The sequence below is a fragment of the Podarcis liolepis genome (genome assembly GCF_965112155.1).
Source record: "Podarcis liolepis genome assembly, chromosome: 2".
NCBI classification, from domain to species: domain Eukaryota; kingdom Metazoa; phylum Chordata; class Lepidosauria; order Squamata; family Lacertidae; genus Podarcis; species Podarcis liolepis.
Window position 1 is genome coordinate 42,263,503 of NC_139555.1, and position 23,923 is coordinate 42,287,425.

Here is a 23,923-nt window from a genome sequence, read left to right on the forward strand (position 1 = left end):
GCCCAGCAGAACGAGTCACACTTAAGGTGAAGCCTCTGAAAGTGTATTTTTAAACCCCCAACTTTGATTCCTTACCTAGAAGAGAGAGGTCCCAGTGGGGTTCTAAAGCAAGGTACTCCTCTCGGCCGCCTTTTCCTAAAAGCCTGCTCTATTAATTTGCTTTCAGAGGCAGGGTCTATCCTCCAGAAGGAGCCTTTGCCTGGTTCTTCCTGGGAACGTGGTACTTTGATGAAATAACGATTCAGAGAGAGATTGTGACGAATTGAATTCTATGGAATATAAAAAATATATAGAAGTCATCCATCTCTTCAGCATCAAGCAGGAATATGGCCTAATGCAAAGGTTTCCGCTCCTTGTGAAACCAGTCTCCAGTCACCACATATTCATTTGACAGCAGTCACCCTTCCATCATAACCAACTTTTTCAGCGGTGGAACTATCACTAATATAGCCCCACATATTTAGGTCTTGCAGTTTCTCCCTCTTTAACACATGGTTTTGCCTTTTCCTGGTGCTTCAATTGTATTTTTACCTTCTGTCACCTGAAATACTTCAAATTTTGCTTAGTACAGCAGTTTTAAATTTTACATGCTGAAAAGTCATTTGACATTCTGGTGGCCTTCCCTGACTTGATCTTTCAAGCTCTTCACATTACACTCCTAGGATGTACTGAACAATGCCTTCTAGTTTCTTAATAACCAAAACATGAATTTTCCTTTTAAAAAGCTTGGAAATATTCAGGCAACATATGCTGTTCAGGCATGAACAAATACACGAGGATGGCCAAGGATTTTGGTAATAAAGAATTCTCCTCAAACTTCACTGTTTCTCTCCCATTCCATGTCCTCTTTTTTCCTCCTCCTTAAAAATTCCTGCCTCTTTTCCTCTCCCATCCCCTGTGTCTCTCCAGGCTATACTGGAATATCCCAAGTTCTGCAACCTAACAATAGCTGCCTACAGACTACATTATAAAAACTAAAGCACATGTTCAAGTTGGTTGTATTAGATGAAGAGGATAAGTAATCCAGTTTGGGGGTTTCTGGAAATAGCATTTGGAGAAGCTGGCACAGAATTTGTGACTCCTACTTAAACCGCTTTGAGGTTTTTTACAATCAAGCGATGTATAAATTTTATGAAATACATACATACATACATACATACATACATACATACATAACATTCATCTACCAGACATTTAGGGATTTCTCATTTCTCAATTACAATTTTGAAAAACCCTCATCCATTACTACAAATACATCCCTTACTAACCTTTCTATGTGGAAAAGGGTCATGGGAAAAGGGTTAGTTTTACTGAAAGAACCAGTGTACCATTTTAGGTTACTGAAACAGCTAATCATTTTCAAAGCTCCAAAAACCTATTTCACAAAGTTAAACATATAACCAGGGCAGGAGGGGGGCTGTGAAGTCCGTGTCTGAAGTAGTAACTAAACTAAGTTGTTTTCTGTTTATTTTACTTAAAACAAAACTAGTTATGTTTACCTGCCAGCCCTTGTCTGCTGTCCTGTAGTAAGGATAGTTTTTAGTTATGTGCGTATAAATTCCATTTAGTGTAAGTTGCTTATCAGGTGCCATCGTAATTGCTTGTACTATTAGTTGTGCATAGGAATAAGGTGGCTTTGAGTCATCCTATAAAAGAAGATGAAAATGAATACAGTAAAGTTTTCTACAACATCTTATCCATTCAGTAACGTAAGAAATACATCAGTTGTGTATTACAATAAAGCTTGAAAATATCAGACAATTCTGGAATAGATTTGCATTGGGAGATATTATGTGTTTGAGAGTTGGGACTGATGTTGATCACAAGTGGAACTTGAGTCAACAGTGTGGTACAAAAAAGGCTAATGTGAATATATGCTACATTAATAGTTTCCATAGTTTCCAAGTCATGGAAAGTAATCATTCCATATTATTCTGCACTATTATTATTCAATCTCAAGTGGAACACCATATCCATATTAATAACAAAACTGGAAGATACACTGGAAGTCAGCCCCCCACTCAACGTAGGATAAAACTACATTATAGCATAGCTGACAGCTGACCATCAAGTCTCTGCTTAAAAACCTCCTGCAAATAAAAGCCCTCTTCAGACAGTTATATTCCATGATCAGATAGTACTCGCCAGTAGAAAGTTTCTGCAATGTTTAGCAGACTGCATTCTACTTCCCTGCAGTTTCCATCGATCGTTTACAGTAGTGCCCTCTAGAGCAACAGAGAACAGGTCTGCCCCATCTTCTGCATGACGGTCCTTCAAATATTGAAAACTGCTATCTTCTCTTTTCTTGGCTAAACAGATCCAGCTCTTTCAAGCATTCCTCATAGGATGGTTTCCAGACATCAAAATTCCATTAGCGTGCACACACTCAAGCTTGTCAATACAGCACCCACAACTTTAAACTACATTACTATGGTGTACTGAGATGTTTTTAAAACGAACAAAATATGAATGAATGAATGATCCAGTACAGAAGTGCTCAGAACAGTGACTTCCCATGATATATAGACATATTGGAATGAGTTCAGAGGAAGGCAACAAATACAGCTGCTGCTTTGGAAAACAAGTCCTATTATTATAAAGAAAGGTTGAAAGAACTTGGCATGATTAGACTGGAAAAGAGAGGACTGAGGGGTAACAAGATAGCACTCATTCAGATACCTGAATGGCTGTCACACAGAAGAGGACAATGACTTGCTCTCTATTGCTCCAAGTGGGCAGATCTAGGAGGGGTAGTGGGCTTTTCTTCACTGAAGGTCTCCAAGCAAAAGCTAGACAGCCATCTGTTGAGGATGTTCTAGCTCTGGATTTCTTGCATCAAGCAGAGAGTTGGACTACATTGCCTACATTGCCTTTGACTCTGTGGTTGCATATTTGATGCCTTTCCTTTTTGAAACTAACTTTTATAGGCTTTAGCATTTTCAATATTCCAACACACAGAATGGATATAATTGGAAAGATATTTTAGAAAATCACTTAACAAAAAAGAAAATTGTAAAAGTATAATCTTCTAGCTTTATGATACTTTCACAGCATTCTGTAGCATCCAAACTAAATACAGCACAGATATACAGGATACATGTTGTTTTCTATTTCAAACTACTAAACCACATATAGTTATTATTGCTACTTTTGCTTTTTCCAACCAATACATTTCCATTAGTGTAACACAGAACTCAAGAATCAATGTTACAATATTGATTCCAATCAAACTTACCTTTGGGCTATCTCCACCAGATGCTTCTTTGTCATTTTCTGACTGTGAATTGTCAGCCACTAGATGTAGGTCAGATGGTATTACACGGCCCATTTTGTACCCTGAAGAACCTGCACCACGAGGGCTAGATGGGCAGGAATTTGCAGCACTGTAGAATAGGAAGAGTATATCCATTACAGAGTATATCCACCCACAAATTAAAAATATCAAACACCCCTGGTTACAAAATAAATCATGCAATTAAGAACCTCAATCATTTCCACAAGAACCCTTATAAGTCTCTCAGCATTGTGAACTTTAGTAGTTATGGGGGAAGGGATCACTGGGATCTCTTTCATAAAGATAACATTCACCGCTATTTTATGAATGTGATGTTTCTCTAACGGAATGGAACTTACATGTAAACATTTTTAGAAAACTGTCCTTCAGAGTCTAGTGCTTTACTTGTGTCTACAACAGTATATATGAAAATGGATGGACAAGCCTTAAACAAGGATGTGGCATCTCAAAATGTAGAACTACACAAGTAGGACAAGAAACTGCTCAGTTGAAACACATGGAGTACAAAATTCAATGTGGTGAGACAAAGAGCCTTGACAAAGCCTGGGTAAAAAGATCACACTGTCAAATCCAGTTTCTTTTATAGGACGTAGAGCTTGGGAAAAGATATGGAGGCTAAATTTGCCAATTCACTGACGCCTTGATGAAAATACTCCATGTAAACAGTGGTTACATCACAAATCTGAATGCTCTTTTTGAGGGGAAAAGAGAGGGGTCACTCACCAATGAAGGCAGTAGTGAGTGACATATGGAAAGAAGCAGGCTTTACTTTCCTGTTACTATTAGATTAGGAAAATGTTAACATATTGGCAGAAATCTCACATGCTCTCAATATAGAGAAAACAATCCCTCTTAAGGTCAAGAAATGTTTGATTCTACCTAGTTTTTCAAAAAATGTGGTGCTGCCCTCTAGCAAGTGTGAAGAGCAGCCAGCCTTCGTTTCAACTTGGAAGCTGCGAGGTCTTCAAGCAACATCTTCCAACAGCACATGGGAGGCTTGACAGGTTGAGGGAGGGAGGTAATTATTGTTTTAGCAGTAAAGTGGTCCAAATGCTGGTTTTTAATGCCACAGCTGCATCCTCCTGCATGACTGCAAGACTGTAAAGAGACAGAAGAGTCTCCAGGCTGCAATCTGGCAATCTTGCTAGATGCCAGGATTGCTTGTTAAATATGGAAGTGGTTGCATATAGGTGCCAACTGTCACATATTAGTTTGGAATAGATATCTGTACGCATAGGCAAATCTCTCACATGTGTCCAGTGACTATAGTCAGATCAAATGAGGAACTACATTCAGGATGGTAACTTTAGGAATGCAAAGAATTGTTTTAGGTGCATATCCCTATCTTCAGTAGATTAGATTTGAGGTAGCTGAGGAACACCAGTAATGCACACCAGTTACAAAAGAAACACTACAATGATCTAAATCCTCTTCAGGATATAGTGGGCAATGGTGAGAAGGGCAGTAAACCAATCCAAAAGATTTCAAAAAAGGATGATATAAGTAAACATATAATTTGTTTATTCTTCACAATGAACAATACCAAAAACTTTGTTAGATCAGATAATACAACAGAGACGAAAGATCAACCTGTGGAGAAAAGGGAACCAACTGACTCCTGAGATACGGTTGTTAAGAAAAAGAAGAAGAAGAGTTTGGATTTGATATCCTGCCTTTCACTCCCTTTAAGGAGTCTCAAAGCGGCTAACATTCTCCTTTCCCTTCCTCCCCCACAACAAACACTCTATGAGGTGAGTGGGGCTGAGAGACTTCAAAGAAGTGTGACTAGCCCAAGGTCACCCAACAGCTGCATGTGGAGGAGCGGAGACGCGAACCCAGTTCCCCAGATTACGAGACTACCGCTCTTAAACACTACACCACACTGACTCTCGAAGTCTGTTTTGCTGCATGCCCACAATAGTACTGGCTTATAGGCCTATTTCAGCATTTCAAACTGAATACCTATCAACTTTATTTGTGGAAGTTTTCAGAATGAACTTAATTTTTTAAAAGCATTCAAAATGTTGACTATATAGCTTCTAAAATGTACAACTGATAAACAAATCAGCTTTAGAAAAGCACCTGCATGACAAAGACACACCCACCCCTGAACAGGATCACTATCCAGACAACAATCAACTATTGCCAACCCACCTATTAGATGGAGAATAAGCCCACATAATGGCTCCATCTTCCATTTAATTTTCAGCAAACACTATGGTGAGATCCAAACACACTATCTACATGTGTGAGTGGAAAGAGCTTCCTTTCATGTGCAGGGGGAAAAGCAGTATCTCCGTTGACAACAGTCCCTCGTGAGATTCTGCTCCAAAGGATCTTCAGCCTTTGGATGGGATTTTCTGGGTGGAGGCTGACACTTAATGGAGTGGAAAGCTTAAAAGTTCCTGTGTGCAAAAGGAGCAGGGATTTATATATATTTTGACCCTTGCCTACAGGTTCTCAATAGGGCCTCCACCCAATTAAAAGGAAATTAACAGCATGCGATTTTAAATTAATTAAATTTGTCTATGACAACAAATAGTTTTGAAGAGAACAAAAGGTCATTTGATGATACATGTGCATGTCATAGAAGATAATGTCTTAGAATATTACGGTAATTCTTTTTATGTTAAACAAAGAAAATGAATGCTTTTTCTAAGATGGTGCCTGCCATGTGTAGGTGGTTTTTTTAAAAAAGTACTTATATATAATTATTATTTTTACATGTGCTGCCCATTTAATAAGGGCACATTTTAGTCAGCCAATTTAAACTTACCTTCGACAATTTAGCTTAGTTTTTAATATAGATCTTATCTGGTAATATAGTTGGAGTCAATAATTTATGCAGCTCCAATCAGTACTGTGAAGATGCTGTAAGGAGGAATCTTAAAAGCCTGATTTACCCTTGATCTCTCATAATTAATGCATTTTGAGTCTTTAAACACAGAAGTTTGGTATCAACATTGGGGGGAAAGTTCCATGAAAAATATTTGCATCTCTGGGTCTTCCTTTTACCTTGTTCATATAAATGTGCAGGGTAACACACAGAAGTTCTAGTCAGTTCTCCCTTGAGAAAGATTATATGGTCACAATTGCTTCTCTTGAGATATGTTGTTTATGTTTTGTTCTGATAGGAAAGAATTTGCATGGACGAATGTTTGTTTTGATACCAAGAATCAACCAATGTGATTTTATATTTATGTGCCTCAGAAGCTGCTGGACATGCTTTATTTTGACAAAGCAACTGGAATAAAATGTGTAATGTATTATAATTTCCCAAAAATAACACATGCACAAAAATGTAATTTAAAATAAAACTCCAGGGTGCCTGTATGCAACCACACTGTGTGATTCTCATTTTAGCTACAGAACCTCACTGCCACTCCAGCTCCCCATGACCTCCAGGAGTAGCTTTTTCGGAGGCAGGGCAGTGATGAGAGATTGTGGTAGGAAGAGGAGTTGGGAACACACACCAAAGTCACAGCATGTGCACAGAATGCTGCATGGACAATTCTTTAGATTTCAGCATTTATAATGTAGTGCCTTTCCTAAAAAAATTTCAAAGCAGCCATGACTGTTATTTTTAGTGATGTAAAGCTGAAAAGCCTTGTAATGTTTTCGAAGTTATTTCGAATACTATTTTTAATGCTATAAAGTTGAAAAGTCCTCCCTCTCCTCCCTACAATCTGCTCTGGAGGATTGGGAAGAAACCCAGAAAAGGTATGTGGGGTGCACAGGAGCACATGGGGAAAGGCAAGGCAGGGGGAAATTCTACTGCATGAACAGGGATGATCCTTTAAAGTCAATGACTTCATTGGATACAGCCCACATACTCTAGGCAACACAAAGACAACTGTAATAGATCTACAGAAGCATTTTGATTCAATACTTGTAGACACGGCAGTCTGAGTTAAAATCAACCACACACATTTTTCACTGAACATACTACTACACACAAATCATGATTCCAAAGTCTCAGCTTAATTCACAGTTTTGCCACCTTTGTGGTGCAAAACCAACTTAAATATTCTTAAATGTACTCTGCACATTCTAGCTGCTTAAAATATTTTGCAAATGACATCCAAATTTCCTTTGCATCCTTGGTAAAAATGATTTAGTTAAATTGCAATTAGAAATGCCTGTATACCCAACTTTTCTCCCCAAAAGAGATCAATTCTTTGCAAGTGTTCCAAGTGAACGCTCACAAAGGATCAAGACCATACAAGCGATCACTTTCAGCTCTTGCAAGGAACCAGAGTCCTCTGCCATCTCATCCCCTTCTCCTACTTTAGGGTCTCAAAACTTACCCAGGGCAGGGATGTGGCAGACATTTTCCCACATCCCAACCCAACCTCCAACTGGAGAAGGCACTGAGGGTCAGGGACACTGAGAAATCCCACAGAACAAAAACAAGAAGGACATGCAAGCTGGAACTAATACTTTTCTTAATCTAATACTTTTGATTTTAGTATTTTCTTTTTGAAAGTGTAACCATAAAACACAGCATTGCATTGCATCCAACTAAGTCACTGCTTAAACAGAATGACACAGTGGAATTTCCCTTCCGTTCCTCCCCCATGTGCTTCCCCCTCAAATCTCCAGAGTAGATTTGGGGGTACAGGGAAGACGGAGAAGTTCAGTTGTATTGTTTGACTCATGTAATTGCTTAACTGAATTCATAATAAAGATGGCTTATTAGAGAGATGGTCCATGTTGTTAAGTGACTTTGAGCATGCCCACCACCCATATAAAACCAGCTATTAGGTTACTACATAGTCAACATTTATCATGGTTCTTAAACTCAATCTAATGTTCCCAGGAATCCCAGCAGGTATGAATCATTGGTTCACAAAATGTTCCAAGTCTGACAATTTCTAAACACTCACATATTGAAAGCCAAACTAGACACAACAGCAACAGACCTCTCCTTTTACATGCAGATTTTCCCCAATCATGTAGTTTAGGAGCAAAGGGGGCATGTGAGTGGGAACTGCAGAACCTTCCTTCCACTTCCACTGTTAAAACTCCCTGCTCTCAACCATTCCAATTGTTCTCTCAGCCAGGCTCCAGTAGCAGAAGCAAGCCTGGCTGGGAGGAAAAGCACTGGAGGGTAGTGGCTGCAGGAAGTTAAGTGATCCTAGAAGGTATTCAGACCACTCACCAGAATGCCTCTCTTCCTCTTAAAATTGAACCATCTGTCAGCACCCACACTCTTGTTAGCGTCTTCCTAATCCATCAAACTAGCAGCACCAAAAGTAAAGGTGCTGGAGACTGGCCCAGGCCACAGTGGTTTAGATCTGGCACCCTTGAACCAGAAATACTTGGCTTGGATCCTCCAGAGCCTGAAACTCAAAAGCCTGAACCCACCCAAGGAAGTAACTCTCTTCATGACAGGAACCCGAATCACCATGTTGGCACACCCATCACTACAGGCAGTTAGCCCAGAGAAAAGTGTTATGAGTGGAGAAGGAAGAATGCTGGGCTTCAAGCTAAGAGTTCTGCTGCTTTACGGTCTTCTACACCTTAAGGAAGAGAAAGTGCTTTGGAAGCTGATCTGCAGACATAAAAGGATTTAGTTCAATCCTAGCTTTTGTAGTTAGTTTGCTCGCTTGGAGCTTTCCATGGTACTGTCTTGCCCCATGGGCGTACTATCAAGGTAAGCAAAGGGCATCCTCTCTTACCTACTTTATATATAATTGGGGCAAACCCACAATGAAAAATATGTGTCTGAAACCATCACCTCTAATTTGGCCTTGAGTGATCCATAGTACTGTAAATTCAAGTAAGACCAGCACAATTAGGTGGCTGAAGAGAACGTGCAAGTCTACAGTTTATTCCCAAGTTGAGCTGAGCTCCAGGTTTTATTGCACAAATGAAAACTTCAAGTGATGTATTACTTCGTATTAAATTCTGTGGTCCTATATTAATTGTGCATGCAGTATCACAATGTCTAAATACCTGATGGTTCCTGTGGGAGAAGGGAGAGGGCTGATCAGGTGAGCCATGTTGTCTGGAATGTTTATTGTTAGGGGAGAGATCTGGGGTTGCACAGGTTTCACTGGGGACTGCGGGGACTCCTGTTTTTCTCTTTTTTCATTGGATAAAGCTGTAAATGTTATCTTGATGTTTGTGCTGGGAAACCTGAATGTACATCTGCAAAATAAAAACAAAATGCACTTATTAATTGGAAGAGTATAAATTTTTATTTGCATAATTTCATCAGTATTACTTTACTCTAATAAAATGTTAATTGTAAAGTGTTATTTCAGGTTACAAAACGAGCAATTACTATTTGCAGTTTTTAAAAAGTCTTAACACAGAGAACTGAACACACATATAAAGACCAAAACTAGCATTCACAGAAATAGCATAGTATCATGAAAAGCTAGGTTTGAATCAAAAGCCTTAGTCCTACACACTGACCTAAAATTGGTTAGGAAACGATCCATACTTCATAAAAGGGCATACATTAAAAACCTCAAGAACTGTTCTTTTTCTTTCTTTTTTTAGTTTCTTTTCTCTAGTTTCTGGAGAAAATTTCAAAATGCAGTACATAGCGTCTTCGGATGTGCATGTTATATTCTGGGTGGAGGGGTAGTGTGTAAAACTGAAATCACATCTAGTCAGAACAACCCCCTAGAACCACTTCTACATGAAAAATCTTACCTGCCAGAGCCAATGTGAGATCTCACAAGGTCACCTGAGATATTGCAAAAGCATCCATAGCCCACACAAGAGTTTCCCAGAGTCTAAGGTTGAGAAATTAAAAGCTTTTTCCATGCAGGAAAATTCAGCAAGCAAACAGCTTTTAAACTCTCCGCCTCACATGCATTTAATTTGTGTGATATCAGCTGGCCAGCTGCCAAGCGCATAGAACTGTGATTGTGCAAGTTAAATGTGTGCAAGTTGTGATCCTACAGTATGGCAGGATTCCAACCAACTTGTTCAGCTGAGATAACTCTGACAACCAGGGGCTGCTTCAAACAGTTGAATGTCATGGGGTGGAGGAAGAAATAACTATAGAAATGCTGTGTTCTTTATTCCTGATACATTTTGAAATCTGCTCTTTCAGGGACATAGGCCTAGTTTGTTAAAGTTATAATTAACTGTTATCCACATTAGTCAATAATATAAATACATACACATTCACACAAAATAGCTTTCTTATCTGAATATTTCAAAGGATATCTCCAATATATATTACACAGTTACAAAGGTACAGAAATCAGAAACCAAAACAATCCAGTGATTGGAACACCTACGAAGGTAACAAATAATGAAAAGCATACCCACCCCCCCAAAAAATCTCCTTCTCATAGTACTAGAACTCTGGGTTACTCAGTGAATCAGGGTAGGTTCAAGATGGATGACAGTGCTTTTCACAGTGCTTAACTACGGCAATGGTAATACTGTGTCAGATGGCTTTAAAAGGGAATTAAGACAAAATCGTGGAAGTGAAGTCTATAAAAAGATATTAGCTATATTTTCCTAGTGGTGCAACAATAAAGCTGCTAGCACATTTGCAAAGCCAGCAGAGTTGTGAATGGTTTCAAATGGGATGGGGGACCATGTGTTGAGATTCCTGCATTGCAGGGGGTTGGGCTAGATGACCCTCAGGGTCACTTCCAACTCTACAATTCTATGATTCTATGACAAGCAAATGGACTCAGGTTCAGAGGCACTATACCAGATGTTGAGGACAGGCAGCAGGGAAGGGTAGCCCTAACTGACGCCCTAACTGTGAGCTTCCTAGAAACATCTGGCCTCTGGAAGCAGAATGCTGGACTAGATGGAGAGTTGGAGTGATCCAACAGAGTTCTTATTTAGACTGAAAATAAGATGGACAACCAACTCCTCCATAGACTGGACCAAATTTCCTCCCTACACTATATGTATTTATTTTTACAAGCATTGACACCCCACAAGTTTAGCTTATACCAATTTTTCAATAAAAATAATTTCAGGCCAACAGCAACTAACACCAATTGAAGCCACTTCTGGAAAACATACTTCACTTGCAATTACAAATCCTACCATACTTTGCAACATTAAACCATATAAAATTTAAACCTCCAAGGCTACCAAAGAAAAGAGCTCTAAAGAAACCAAACACAGCATCCTTGCACAGACTGAAAGGAACCCTGAAAGAAATCTGCCTGCAGGCAGTAGTTACTGTAGAAACCAAGCTCTTCATCGTTTTCCTCCAAGCAGAAGACACAAAAGAGCTGGAAAGCAGGGATCGATGGGAAGCAGCTTATAAAGCTGCTTGTCACATCAGCTGCAGGAAAACCAGACACTAATTCATTAAAACTACCCATGTAATGCCTCTGGAATTTGAGGCTCCATCGTCTGCGAGTACAAAAGAAACTCTGCCTATGGAAATGCTGCACTTTTAAGTATTTGGCATCTTTCAACACAAAAGCTAAACACAGGCTGGTTGTGTGGTCTCTAAATTTCATCTTCAACCTTAAGAACATGAATGAATATAATTTGTCTGGAAGAAGACTGCATGTCTACACTTGCTTCAGATTTATAAATGGCTATTTCAGCATCTTAAACAACTTACGCCACTTTGAAGTAATAGAACAGTTGCTTCAAAATCAAGCCAACTTTCCCCCTTTCAGTTTATTATTATTTCCTGCTGTTAAATTAATTCATATTGTAAGCAGAAAAGGATTTTCTATTCTATAACCACTGTAAGTATCTATGTTTCCATGTGAGAAGGTCAACAAACAAAAAGCTGTGCCCTTCTATTAGACATTTACCCAACTTTTCATTCATATGCAAGCAGGTAGGCGTCTCTTTGGTGTAGTAACATTTAGCCCACATCACACCATTCAACAGCATACATTTCAAGCAGCCACTTGTAAGTTTTGACTAAATTTCTGGATAAACACTTTTTTCTGTCAGAAAAGTTCTCATACCAAAAAGAAGACAACAAGCCAGATGTTTTTAGGAGTATGAAGGGTGCATATAACTTGGCATCTTCACCTGAACACAAAATTAAGGCTATATACTGAGATAATGTGGCTGTGTTTACTGTGATTTGGAGAGTACATTATTTATATCCCACCTTTTTTCCATGTATGACATACATACAAGGCATTCATTAGTCAAAAAGTCATCTGAGAGAAGACTTTTTTCCTTTTGGTATCTGTATTTTATCTTTTAAAAAAATAGTGATCAGCCACTATTTCTTGCCAAAGGCATCTCAAAGCAATGTACAACCAACCAACCAACCACCCATATAGATACGTGAAAATGAAGAAGAAGGAAATACTATTATACACTGCCCTAATTTTCAAGCAGTAAGAGATTCCAGGTTACCCAAGGCTTGGTTTCCTGGAAATAAGAGACAGCAGAGACTGCGGTGTCTTTAGGGTATTTGGTTTATTTACACATATATGCAACCTGAACATAAGCTGGAGAGGCTTACAGCATTAACAACACCCCAAAATTTATTGTTTCTCCCATAGTCACAGGCTTGGATTCTAGCAGAAATCAAGCATGTCTCTCTCCCAGCTTCTGCTGCTGCCAGGTTCTGCCCGTATTGGACGTAAATTGCTTTTATGTATCTGCTGGTGCTTTAAATTGTTTATATATATGCGGTTTTAATTGCTTTTATTATAAAAGTTTTATAATAAAAGTTTTATACATGTAACTGTTCTGGTGTGTTTTATACATTGCTCCACATGTTTTTATTGTATTGTAAATTGTTTTGGGGTGTGTCATGGGAAGTGTTCACAAATGAAATAAATAATAATTAAAAAATAATGAACACATCAGATTTCAAATGGTCTCGCATCCAGCCACCAGCCAGATCCAGACCTGCTTAGTTTTGGATGCCTGCCTTGAGCGCCTTTCAATTAGTGATTGAAAGATCAGTCTTTTTCCAGTCAGTATCACTTTCATATGTATTCAATCATAAGTCCATTCTTCTGAATTTTTCTGAACCAAAACTGCACTGCAAAATATGGCAAAGTATGCAATGTTCTGATTCATGTATCAGTGAAAGAATGGCAAAATAGGCTGGTTCACTCTGAAATGCAGACCAAACATAATTCTCCCCATCCAACTTCCAATGCATGTATAAAATGGGAACATAAGAAGCCAAAGACTGGTAGGCTCATCTGTTCTAACTCTTGATGCTAATTCCATCTAGCCCAATGTTTTATTTAGACATGCTTACTGTAGCTTCTGAAGGGAACAATAAAATTAAAAATCTGGACTATACTTCAAAATACTGTGATTCTATAATGTGACTATATTGAGCAATTCTTATGCAAGCCATTTTGAGAGCCTTTTCTTACTACAAAACAAGATATATCAAATCAAACAAACACACTGTTCAATTCATGGAATTGTACATTGTATGCACTCTTACTTCTGAAGGAGGAGGAATCTATGAATGATGCAAGCTGCTGCAGTAGCCAACATAACAACAAAGCAGTGTTGTTTTCAGCAATATACAGCACAGGTTATGGCCTAATTAATCTGTAACCTTTTAGTTCCACACTCTCCTAGACAAGCCCAGTCAGCATATGGTCCAACAAGATCAGCATATCACTTAAACTTAACAACCCATGAAGCAGTGCACCTAAGCATTCTTCAGATTAACTATTAAGAGCATCTACTTTTCAACAGTTTTCTAAGCACATCATTTTGGACATTTCCCTGCAGATTTGCTACTTTGACATACTATACTTAAAACCTGTCCCACTGAAATCTGATTAATGCCTGACAATAAGAGCAGACGAACCACTCATTTTCAATAGCCTCTCAAGTCCTATGCCAGAGTCTCCCAAACCTTGAGCTTATGCCACCTTCATGAGCTTATTCTGTATTCTACCCTCACCCCAAATCCAGCATTATTAAGTCTGTTCCACAGCTGGGTGTGCGGAGATCCTTGCATACAGTAATGTACATGCAACTTGCTGGTGTTCACAAAAATCTGCGGACTGCGGAACTAACTGATTACTAGCATTAGAAAAGATAGCAAGCCATATCTGATATTTCCTAAAACAGGAACAGGCAATGTGGTGCCCTCCAAAAGTTTTGGACTCCAACTCCCATCAGCCACAGCTACATGGCACAAATGGTAAGAGATTATGACTACTGTAGTCTACAATATCTGGAATGCACCGCACTGGCTATCTCTGTCCTAAAACCATATATAGAACACCATTAGAACAAAGCAGGTCATCAAAGCAGTCGGAGGAGAAGCAGCCATCCTCACAAATCCAGGGAGAATCCTCTAAAAGCTCTTCTAGCATTAATAATACCAATAATACTAATACTAATAGCTTGTACCCTGCCCATCTGACTGGGTTGTCCCAACCACCCTGGCCACCTTCCATCTAATATAAAAACACAATATAACATCAAACATAAAAATCCACCCATGTCTTGACACCTTTTCCAGGCCAAGCCCACATTGGGAGAATCACTGCTTTATGAGGCAGATAATATCAACCAAAGCACAAGAACCTGCTTCCTTCCCTGCTAGACCTCCTCACCAGCAAGTGTGCTGCTAGTGTGGCAATGGCAAAATGCAGCTGACTGGAAGTGTGGCTGGCAAAGGATAAAGTCCTACCTTGCTGAAATGGCAGCTTTGTACCTCTAAGATGGTACAAAGACTTACATTCAGTACCTCAAACTGCTGTCTATACGAAGGATTGGTGTGCTAGAATCTAAGCACTTATGGTTAATGTTAATCAAGCATACAGTACAGTCAATGAGCCAAGCTTTAGGCTGCCCCAGAAAAGGGGGTTGTATGTATCTAACTTATTTATGTTAGAGAGGTACAAGGTACTCACTGGAGAACTATCCAAGGTTTAACATGAGAATCCAAGTAGAGAATGTAAAATTACTTAGCAAAAAAAATTCGAAATTTCAAGTAAACAGTGCTTACATTTATCTTAATGACAACTTGTTGAAACAAATGAGGAAATCAATTGTTATTTTTTTAAAGAAAAAAATCAGTGACACCATCTACATTCTGTTAAGAAATACAGATGGACATCTTATGTAGGGTTCAGTTCCAAGAGATTATAGTTAAAATTAACCAAAATTTGTCTGGGTTCAGACAAAGCCTAATAAGCTAATAAAAGCAAACAACCAGGGACAGCACCATAAAAATCCAGACACAGTAGGCAAATAAACAAAATTAAAATGATATTTAAACACTCAGGAAAACAAAAGGGCCTTTGCTCCAATTGAAGATAGGCACAAGTCAAGCTTCCCTGGAGGTGTGATTCATTGAACAGGGCACAAAAGTAACCCATTCTCCAGTTGCCACCTACTGCATCAGTGACAGCAGAACTACCCCAAAAAGGACCTTAATGATGACCTTAAGGCATGAGCATGCTCATATTGAATAAAGGTAAGCATCTGTACTTTGACTCATGTCCAGTGAGGACAGGGAACCAGATATATGTCTCAGCATCAACAAGGTTTCAGCCCCAACACCTGGTTTTCAGTTAGCACTCTCATAGTAGTATTTTGCTCTAACAGCAGTTTCTGAATTCTCTTCAAAGTCAATGTTATGTATAATGCATTGTGATAGTCTAACCAGGAGGTTGCCAGGCATAGTTAACTGAGCTAGATTCCCTCTGTACAGGAAGAATTCAAACTTGTGTAAGGCACTCTGTGCCCCTGCCTCTCCAGTTACAAAGCTGGATGGAGGACCAGAACACAAACCTGCTCTTTCAGAAGAAGGGAAAGTTCACCCAGAACAGTTTCTACATCACTAAACTGGACAAATGAATCACCTACCAACAGCACCTCCATCTGCTCTAGACTGAGGACCATATTAGTTGTGATAGTTTCAGCCAGCACAATGAGTACCAGTAAAGCAATGAGGCTTCCCCCTCCCCCGCAAGACCCCAAAACCAGCTCTTGGGGTCAGGAGAACAACAAATGGGGGGGGGGGATTGTTCCACTTGGCAAACAACATTGAATTCCTCCGAGATTGTTTATTGACTCTCATTCAGTCTATAATCAAACCCAGATGCTGATCTGATACTTACATTGCCTTCCTTGAATCAGCTGAAAATGAAAGTAGTGCTGGGTTTCACTCACTTATTGATGGCACTTAATATATAAAACAGCATGTGGGACAAGATGGAACCCTGCAGGACCCTATAACATAAATGTCCTTGAACCAAGCTGTAGCACCCCAGCCCCACTTTCTAGAACTAGCTGTTCAGATAGGAATAGAAACACCATAACATTGTATCCCAAATTTCCAAACTGACAGTCTGAAAAAAGAAATGGATTTCTTTTTAAAAACATAAACATAACAGTTTTTCTGGAGGAAAGAAATGTAAATGTGGCTTCATTGAACTCAGTGGGACTTTGTTTCTGAATCAAGATGCTTAGGATCATGCTACATAGTTTCTTGGATTATTGAAACAAGCTTAAACAGACTTGCATTCCACAAAGCAAACTGCTCTTTGAATTTGCAAAATTCAGTATGTGATCATCAGAATGTTGTTGCTTTCACACAACTGAAACTATAGATTTCAAGACATACAGAAGCAAACACGTTAGGGAGAAGTCCGCAAAGTATGGTCTGAAGACATGTGAGGCCAGTACCTAGCTGAAGCTAAGGTCAGTGCCTGCATGGAAGTTTGGTGATATATAAATGCAAATAGGGAAATAAAAATTGTGTCTACATTTTTGTTATAGTATTCACAGAGTTGATAGCAAGTAGCAATACCTACCTTTACCTTTATAGCATGCTATCTATAAACAGAAACCCAGGACTGCATAAGGAATGTTGAGATAAGATGCAGATTCAACAGCTTCTCCTTTCAAAATCACCCCCAAACCAGAATCACTATTTTCTTCTTTGCAGGGAAACTACAATGACTACAAAAATAGCTTAATAATTATTATCTCTTCATTCACTATGCAGTCTGTGTGTCATCTACTGATTATTATGTGAATGTCAATGTCTACTCCTCCCATGCAATGCTGCAAGTCATTCCAAGACAGAGAGGCAAGCCCAGCAAAACTAAAGTCAACAGGTATATCCCCACCAATCTAAAGAGTAACTGGAGAGAAAAATTAATTTGATGGAAAGAGAAAAGAAGTATGCTGCCACTATATTATCACTCATGCTTGTTTACAAGCTCTGTTTACAAAGTTTCTGTTTACCAGAAACAACACAAACACATCCATGAAAGTGTCTGCAAAACTAAGTGGGACTATAGTTGCCAATGCTATTTATTGTATTTAACAGAAAATTTCTGCTCATGCTATGTGACATAGTGCAATGGGCAGAGCTACAGTGAAGGCTGCCATCATGTAACCTCTCCTATAATTTTCAGGATCCAGCTACAAGCATCAACAAAAATCCAAGTTCCTCCTTTTAGTAACACTTCCTGCTGCTGCTTTTGTTGCCCCAATTTTGTTTTATGACACCGATCCAGCGTTAGTAGCCTCAGTCATTACCCACAATAGATTAAGTAAGGTGATCGTCTGTAGCTTATCCTCCACCCTTGTATGTTAATAGGGTTGATGTGAACCCCAGCAGCACTTTGAAATATTTGCAAAACATCTTAGCAAAACCTGAATCACTTTACAATCCATGCTGCCTTCATCATGACTTAGTTAACACTCTTATAGTGCAACCCTGTAACACTGGTTTCTTATTTATAATACTTTTTGAGCGGGTGGGACTCTGTTAGGCTACTGGGATACATTGGGTCCCTTCCATTCCAATATTTACTATGTAATATTTCAACTAGGTATCTTTTGTTTTCTGTTTTATTTTCTTTCCTGTTAGAACTCAGTGCTTCACCAATGCATCTCTTTTGTTTTCTCCTCCAGGGCTCTCTGATAGCACAATAAGGAATTTAAATTAATATTGTGGGGTCCCAATTTACCATGTCTTTGAAAATTGGAAGCTCATAATATTTGTTTATAGCTAGAAGCTGAAAATGAGTCTTCTGGATCCCGATAACAGATTGATATATTGTATAAGAAAGAAAGTAAATAGAGGTTTAAACTATACTGTGAATGAAAAACTAAATAAACCAAAAGGAAGAAAGACAGGGAGGCACCAGAACAGGAAACCAAGAGAAGAAAAGACCTCAAGGTGCACAATGATGCCCAATGCATTTTAAGTCAGAAGAGCTTTACCTTAGAACAACTAAAGCAGTTTCTTCTGAGGAACTGTTTAAAACTGTTTAAAAGAAACTTGTTCAGTTACCATTAGGAAAATACTCTTGAACTGAAATCCACTGGACTCAGATTGATTATAGCACACCCTTGAAGTCAAATCTACCGGTATTCTTCATATGCTTAGAATGTAAGTGGCATATGAAAGGGCACAGAAGTCAGTTATTGCAGTTTGTAGAATACATGCAATGGCAATGTATTAACCAGCAAGCATCTCCTATGAATTGTGCCAGATGTCAAATAGTAAAAGCATTTTTTTTACTATTTAGTAACTACATTTTAGTTGATGCACAGCAGAAGTTATTCCATGGGATTCATAGTCTGTTACAAGTTTTTGATCTTGTTTATAGCAGTTGAACACCAATGCTGTTCTACACATGCTGTTCTGTCTTGGGAACAAAACTGATGCCTAGTGTTTTAAACAGAGTATTCACTAATGGGTTTAGATCAGATCTCTTGCCTTCTGTAAGTGTCTAATGTTCAAGAGCAAGAGGCTATCACCAGCTGTTTCTGTTTTCAGCATGATAAAGGTTTCTGTTCTCCTGTATTAGAAACTTATTGATGTACTACTCTTTGGGAATCCTACATTGTATTTGTTAAGAGTCAAGCTACACATTTATACTGGATTTTTGCGATTGATTTTTCTTTTTTAACTGAAATGTAGTTGTAAGCTCATTTTGTATAGAGTAGCATGTGTGTTCTTTCAAAGGGGTGTTTAAATCTTCCCTTTGTAATTTTCTCATAATACCCACTCCTAAACCCATCACTGCTGTTTATCCAATAGGAGTTGGGGGCAAATTAGAAGCTCCCTGCAGCTTCATTTCATTTTTAAAAACATTTAATAAATCAGACATGGATTTCCCATTTAACAGGTGGTTTGACCCCAAGACAAGTAGTAAATTGAACCTTTCTTCAAATTCTTAAGCAATCCCTCCTAGAGGTTCTATGGCTTACTATATCACAAGATTAGAATTCTCTGTTCATACTACCTATGTTGAACCAAAACAAATCTTATCTCAGAAGGAACCAAATTTTAAAAATCTGCCACAGTATAGTAAGATTTATTAGTGATTCACTGGCAATTGTGCCTATTCCTTTTCTCAATGAACAGTATATATAGTCTGACTTGGACCACAGCTTTGTAACCATCTGAAAATCCACTCCTAAGCACTGGGGAAGCCTCTGGAACTGACAAAAATTGAGGGGAAGCAGAAGTGCTGTCCGCCATGTTGCAACTTGAGATCCCAATCTCTATCTAATGTTAATTCTACAGCAGTCAATAGATATCAATCATTCATGTTTTTATTACTAATGCTCAAAGCAGTGATGGCCAACCTTTGGAGCAAGTGTGTCTAAAAGTCCAGTTCACAGTATAAGAGAGTGCTACTCTATTACACACTAATGAATAGATGCAGTTCTCCTGGACTCCAATATAATTTTGATTCTAAACTACAGAGAAACTGTTGCAAAGAGGAAGCTGGCTGGAGTGCATATGGCATAATCACACTTGCAATCTTTCTGCTCCTGTCCAGGTGTGCAGATGTCTGCTACTTGAGCCACAGGTTGGCCACTTGAGCAATAAAGGATACAACTTTAAACAATTCATTTATAAATAGAAAAGTGATCAATGTGTATACCTATTAACTGCAAGGCCTCCACCTTAACTTTTGCTGTGCAGTCAACAACTACTTACCATACCTCTCAATACTTACACATTTTAGATATGTATATGGATTGAAAGAAGGCTTCCATCTTTCTCTGTTTTAAACTATAGTTTCAAAACCTAGAATGAAGACACCCCAAGCTGTGTTTTAAAATTTTATTATTTCTAAGCTGATTTAACTGCTATGAAAAATTAATCTGAGCAAATTTTAAAAAATATTTTAAGTGGCCAATACTGGGTTTCTAAGGTATCCAAACAGGAGGAGGGAAAACACCTCAATTTGCAATAGGGATTTGTCAGATTGGGGATTTGCCAGTATACAAACTGCTTCCTCAAAACACAAACACTAAGCAAGATAAACACCACGGCTTGTGTGTAAAACAACTACAGTTACAGTCTGAATCAAAATGTTCTGTTTAAGATAAACAAAACCTGCTATGTAACCACGATAAGGATACATGTAACTCACAGCTAACTATCTCCATTATCAATTTCTGCTAGTATTCCGGCAGATAGAACAATTCCAGGCTACTCATTGGTAGCATACACATTTGAAAATAAGTATTTTTACTATAAAGAGCAAAAGCAACTGAGTTAGCCCAATATGCTAACCAATATGTCACAAAATAGATTTTTACTATACCTTCTTTAGGGTGTGGGACAACCATAACATTAATTAAGGTCAAATCTCTGAGTGTCAGACCAAAAACTCCCAAGAAAAAAGGAGGATTGGTGGAACAACAAAAAAATAAAAACCCCCAAACATGGAATGTAACACAGAAGGTTAATGTGAATTTCAGATACGTAACATATGAAAAATCTACAAGCTAACTTAAAGCTCCCTAGTTCACAATAAATTTACAATGTGTCCCTTTAAACTGAATCTCAAAGCAGGATTGCTTGTCTACAAAGAGACTTCAAGTGCGTAGTACACTAATGTAAAACATTGCTTTGCACTGTGCACAAGTTGCAAAATGAGCTGTATGACTAGAAGTAATGAGAATTAAAATCCAGGAGTTATTTCTAAGTAAACATGGTAAGAAGCAAGCTACAAAACATAATTTGGAACTCTTGCACAGCTAAGCTATTCAAGCTCCATTTTCATAGTTTTTAAACCAATGATTATTAGATTTAAACAAGATCTATGTCATACAACTTTGTAAAAAACTTATTTCTTGGCAACAGAATTCAAGGTTTCTTTATATGCCTTCACATTATAAAAGGATTTGATTCTACAAGCTGAAACATGAGCTTAACTTTCCTACTGAAATGAAAATAAGTTTTGATCAAACCACCAATATTTGTAAGCACACTCTTTTTCAGCATCAGGATATAAAGGCATTAAAAGCTGTTGAGCCTAAATGAAAGCTGGACTAACTACTCATAGCTAAACAGGCTTTTTCAAAGTCTAAGTAAACACCACTGATGAAACCCTGGCAAAGCTCCTAACTGACTTCAGTGGGGTGGAATTTCACTCCAGGTCCCTTGGTAAGCAGATCTCAAGATTACCTAAGCACTCATTCTGAAGTTAAACAAGATTAAGATCTCTTATTATTTACAATATTCTACAAGTCTGTCCAGTACCACATAAGAGACTTTCAATGTTTTATTGTTTTGCCTATTGCCCTCAATCCACTATGAGTAACAGAAAGATGCTAGAAAACTGCTTAAAAGTGATGAAAGGATCAAACAAGGAAATTGCACACAGGCTGAGCTGTTCAAGATGAACATAACTAATCACACACCAGGTTACTGGACCAGACCTTGATTTTAATTCTAAGTCCATCTACTTGAAATTTTGACTGAAATCACCAAGGCTTGTATCCAATTAAATACATTTGGAATCAAGTTTATTGGGGTGGAGGGAGTTAAAGAAAGAAAGAAAGATGAAAATCTCAAATAAACTATTGACAATAAAATCAGCTGTAAATTCCACATAATTACACATTATAAGTTAATAACTAGTTATTTCACATAAATATAGCATTATCAGTGTGCTGCTTAAAACGGAATCAGTCTTAATATTTGCATATTATTTCAAAAATTCTTTTGCAGATGGTAACTCAGTGTAGGTGATGTTACACCATTCTCAGACACACCACAGATTGGAATGCTGTGACATGTCACTAACACAGCTAGCTACATCCTGAAATTAACATTTTAAACAGCATTTTTTTTCCTTGAGGGTGATTTAACTATTTAATGACTTTGAACTTTCCCAAATTTGGGGGGGGGGGGCTTGCTATTTGTGCATATAATGCACTGAAGGAAATCATGACAACAATAACAGATGTAAACACAGAGCAGTCTTATTTCAAACCACGTGTTACCTGACTTCCTATATTCCTAGATTTGTAAGGTCTTCTGAAAACTATTACAACCCATTAAGCTACAAAATTAAATAAAGTATTCTCTCAAAATCATCACAATGAACAGACCAAGTTCACAAATGTAATGCTTAAGAGAATTTTCCTCACAAATGAATATTCAGATTCACAGTGACAAATCATCAGGTGTGGATTGGAGGAGAAAGTATCATTTCAAATTTTAAAATTAAAAGTTACCTGCTCCCATCACTCATTATAAAACTGATTTTTCTTTTACATTACAGTATATTAAGTACATGAAGCACAACCATGGTTAAAAACAATGTATTTGTGCCTTCCTAACAGATTCCTTTCAGTTTCAACAAAATAACTCAACAAGGCAAAGCAGACTATTTGCTTTGCTTTTCTATATCGTTGCCAACAGTATGAATGGAAGTCACGGTTGACAGAGGTCAAACAAGTCATTTAACTGTATTGACAATACAGCATTATACACAGAAACATAACTAAGCAATGGTAAAAAGTATTGAAGTGCCTAAAAAGAGCTGACTTAAAACAAGTGTTGCTGGGGCTTTTTTTTATTTAGAAAATTGGTTAACAAGCAGTATTATTTAAATACCTCCGAAAGCGATTGTGTTTCAAAAAGGGTGTTCCATTAATATTTCCTAATCGATATCATTTCAAAGCAGCACATTTCTAAACCATACCACACTTTCTGAATTATTATTATTATTTTTAAACCCCGGAGTGACATTTTAGCCACAAGGCTTTTGTATCACGAGGCATTCTTGTTCAGAGCACGGAATGGAGGTCTGTAGTGCTTCCTTTTCCCCTTGGAAGACACGGAGCCTCCTGTAGCATCGGGGGAAATACAAATCGATAAGATGACAGATGTGCGTGGCTTGAAAGGAGGCTCTCGCCCCGATCAACGTTGCGGGCAAAAGGGGTTATTTGGTCGAAGGCTGTGCAGCCTTTACGACTTAAGCCTCGAACCAACACGAGTTACATCCAAATAAATACACCGCCCGGTGGTGGAGGGGGGTGCTGGGGTATATATATAAATCATCACGGCTCCAAAAAGCGCTAGGAAACCGGGCGAGCGACCACGCGCGCTGCCCACGCCAGCCGGGCAGAAAAGAAACCGGGCTCAGGTGCGGCTGCTGCTCCTTTGCTGCAGACACCCTTCAAGCCTCCTTGCCCGGGTGCCGCGGCCAGAAAGAGCCTTAAGGCGTGGTGCCGTCCCTCCCTTTCCTCCGGAGCGCCTGGCGGAGAGGCCTGAACCCGCCTCTCTCACGCCCCCCTGACTGACACACCGGGAACGGGGAAGGGGGGGGGGAGAAAGAGAGAGAAGAAAAGAAAAGGAGGTCACAGTGGCGCCGGAGCGCGTGTTCCTTCCACCCGTCCACTTCGCACGCACCGCCCGGTCGTCCCTCCCTCTCCGCTCCGCACTTA

The 23,923-nt window shown here is 38.7% G+C and overlaps 1 protein-coding gene and 1 long non-coding RNA gene across 3 annotated transcripts in view; both read right to left on the reverse strand.

Moving 5' to 3' along the window:
- FOXK2 (forkhead box K2) overlaps positions 1-23,923 on the reverse strand; it is a 30,341-nt gene that overhangs the window by 5,990 nt on the left and 428 nt on the right. For both annotated transcript variants that reach the window (XM_083490716.1, XM_083490715.1), the window contains exons 2-5: positions 9,254-9,448; positions 3,236-3,383; positions 1,500-1,646; positions 76-269 (exon numbers count right to left, since the gene is read on the reverse strand). In XM_083490716.1, coding sequence (XP_083346842.1) covers positions 76-269; positions 1,500-1,646; positions 3,236-3,383; positions 9,254-9,448 — 684 coding nt within the window. The remainder of the gene's footprint in view (positions 1-75; positions 270-1,499; positions 1,647-3,235; positions 3,384-9,253; positions 9,449-23,923) is intronic.
- Positions 9,787-23,918, reverse strand: LOC310700831. The gene is made up of 2 exons (XR_014522863.1): positions 10,099-23,918; positions 9,787-9,961 (listed from the first exon to the last, which is right to left on the reverse strand). It is a non-coding gene; the product is annotated as an uncharacterized lncRNA (long non-coding RNA).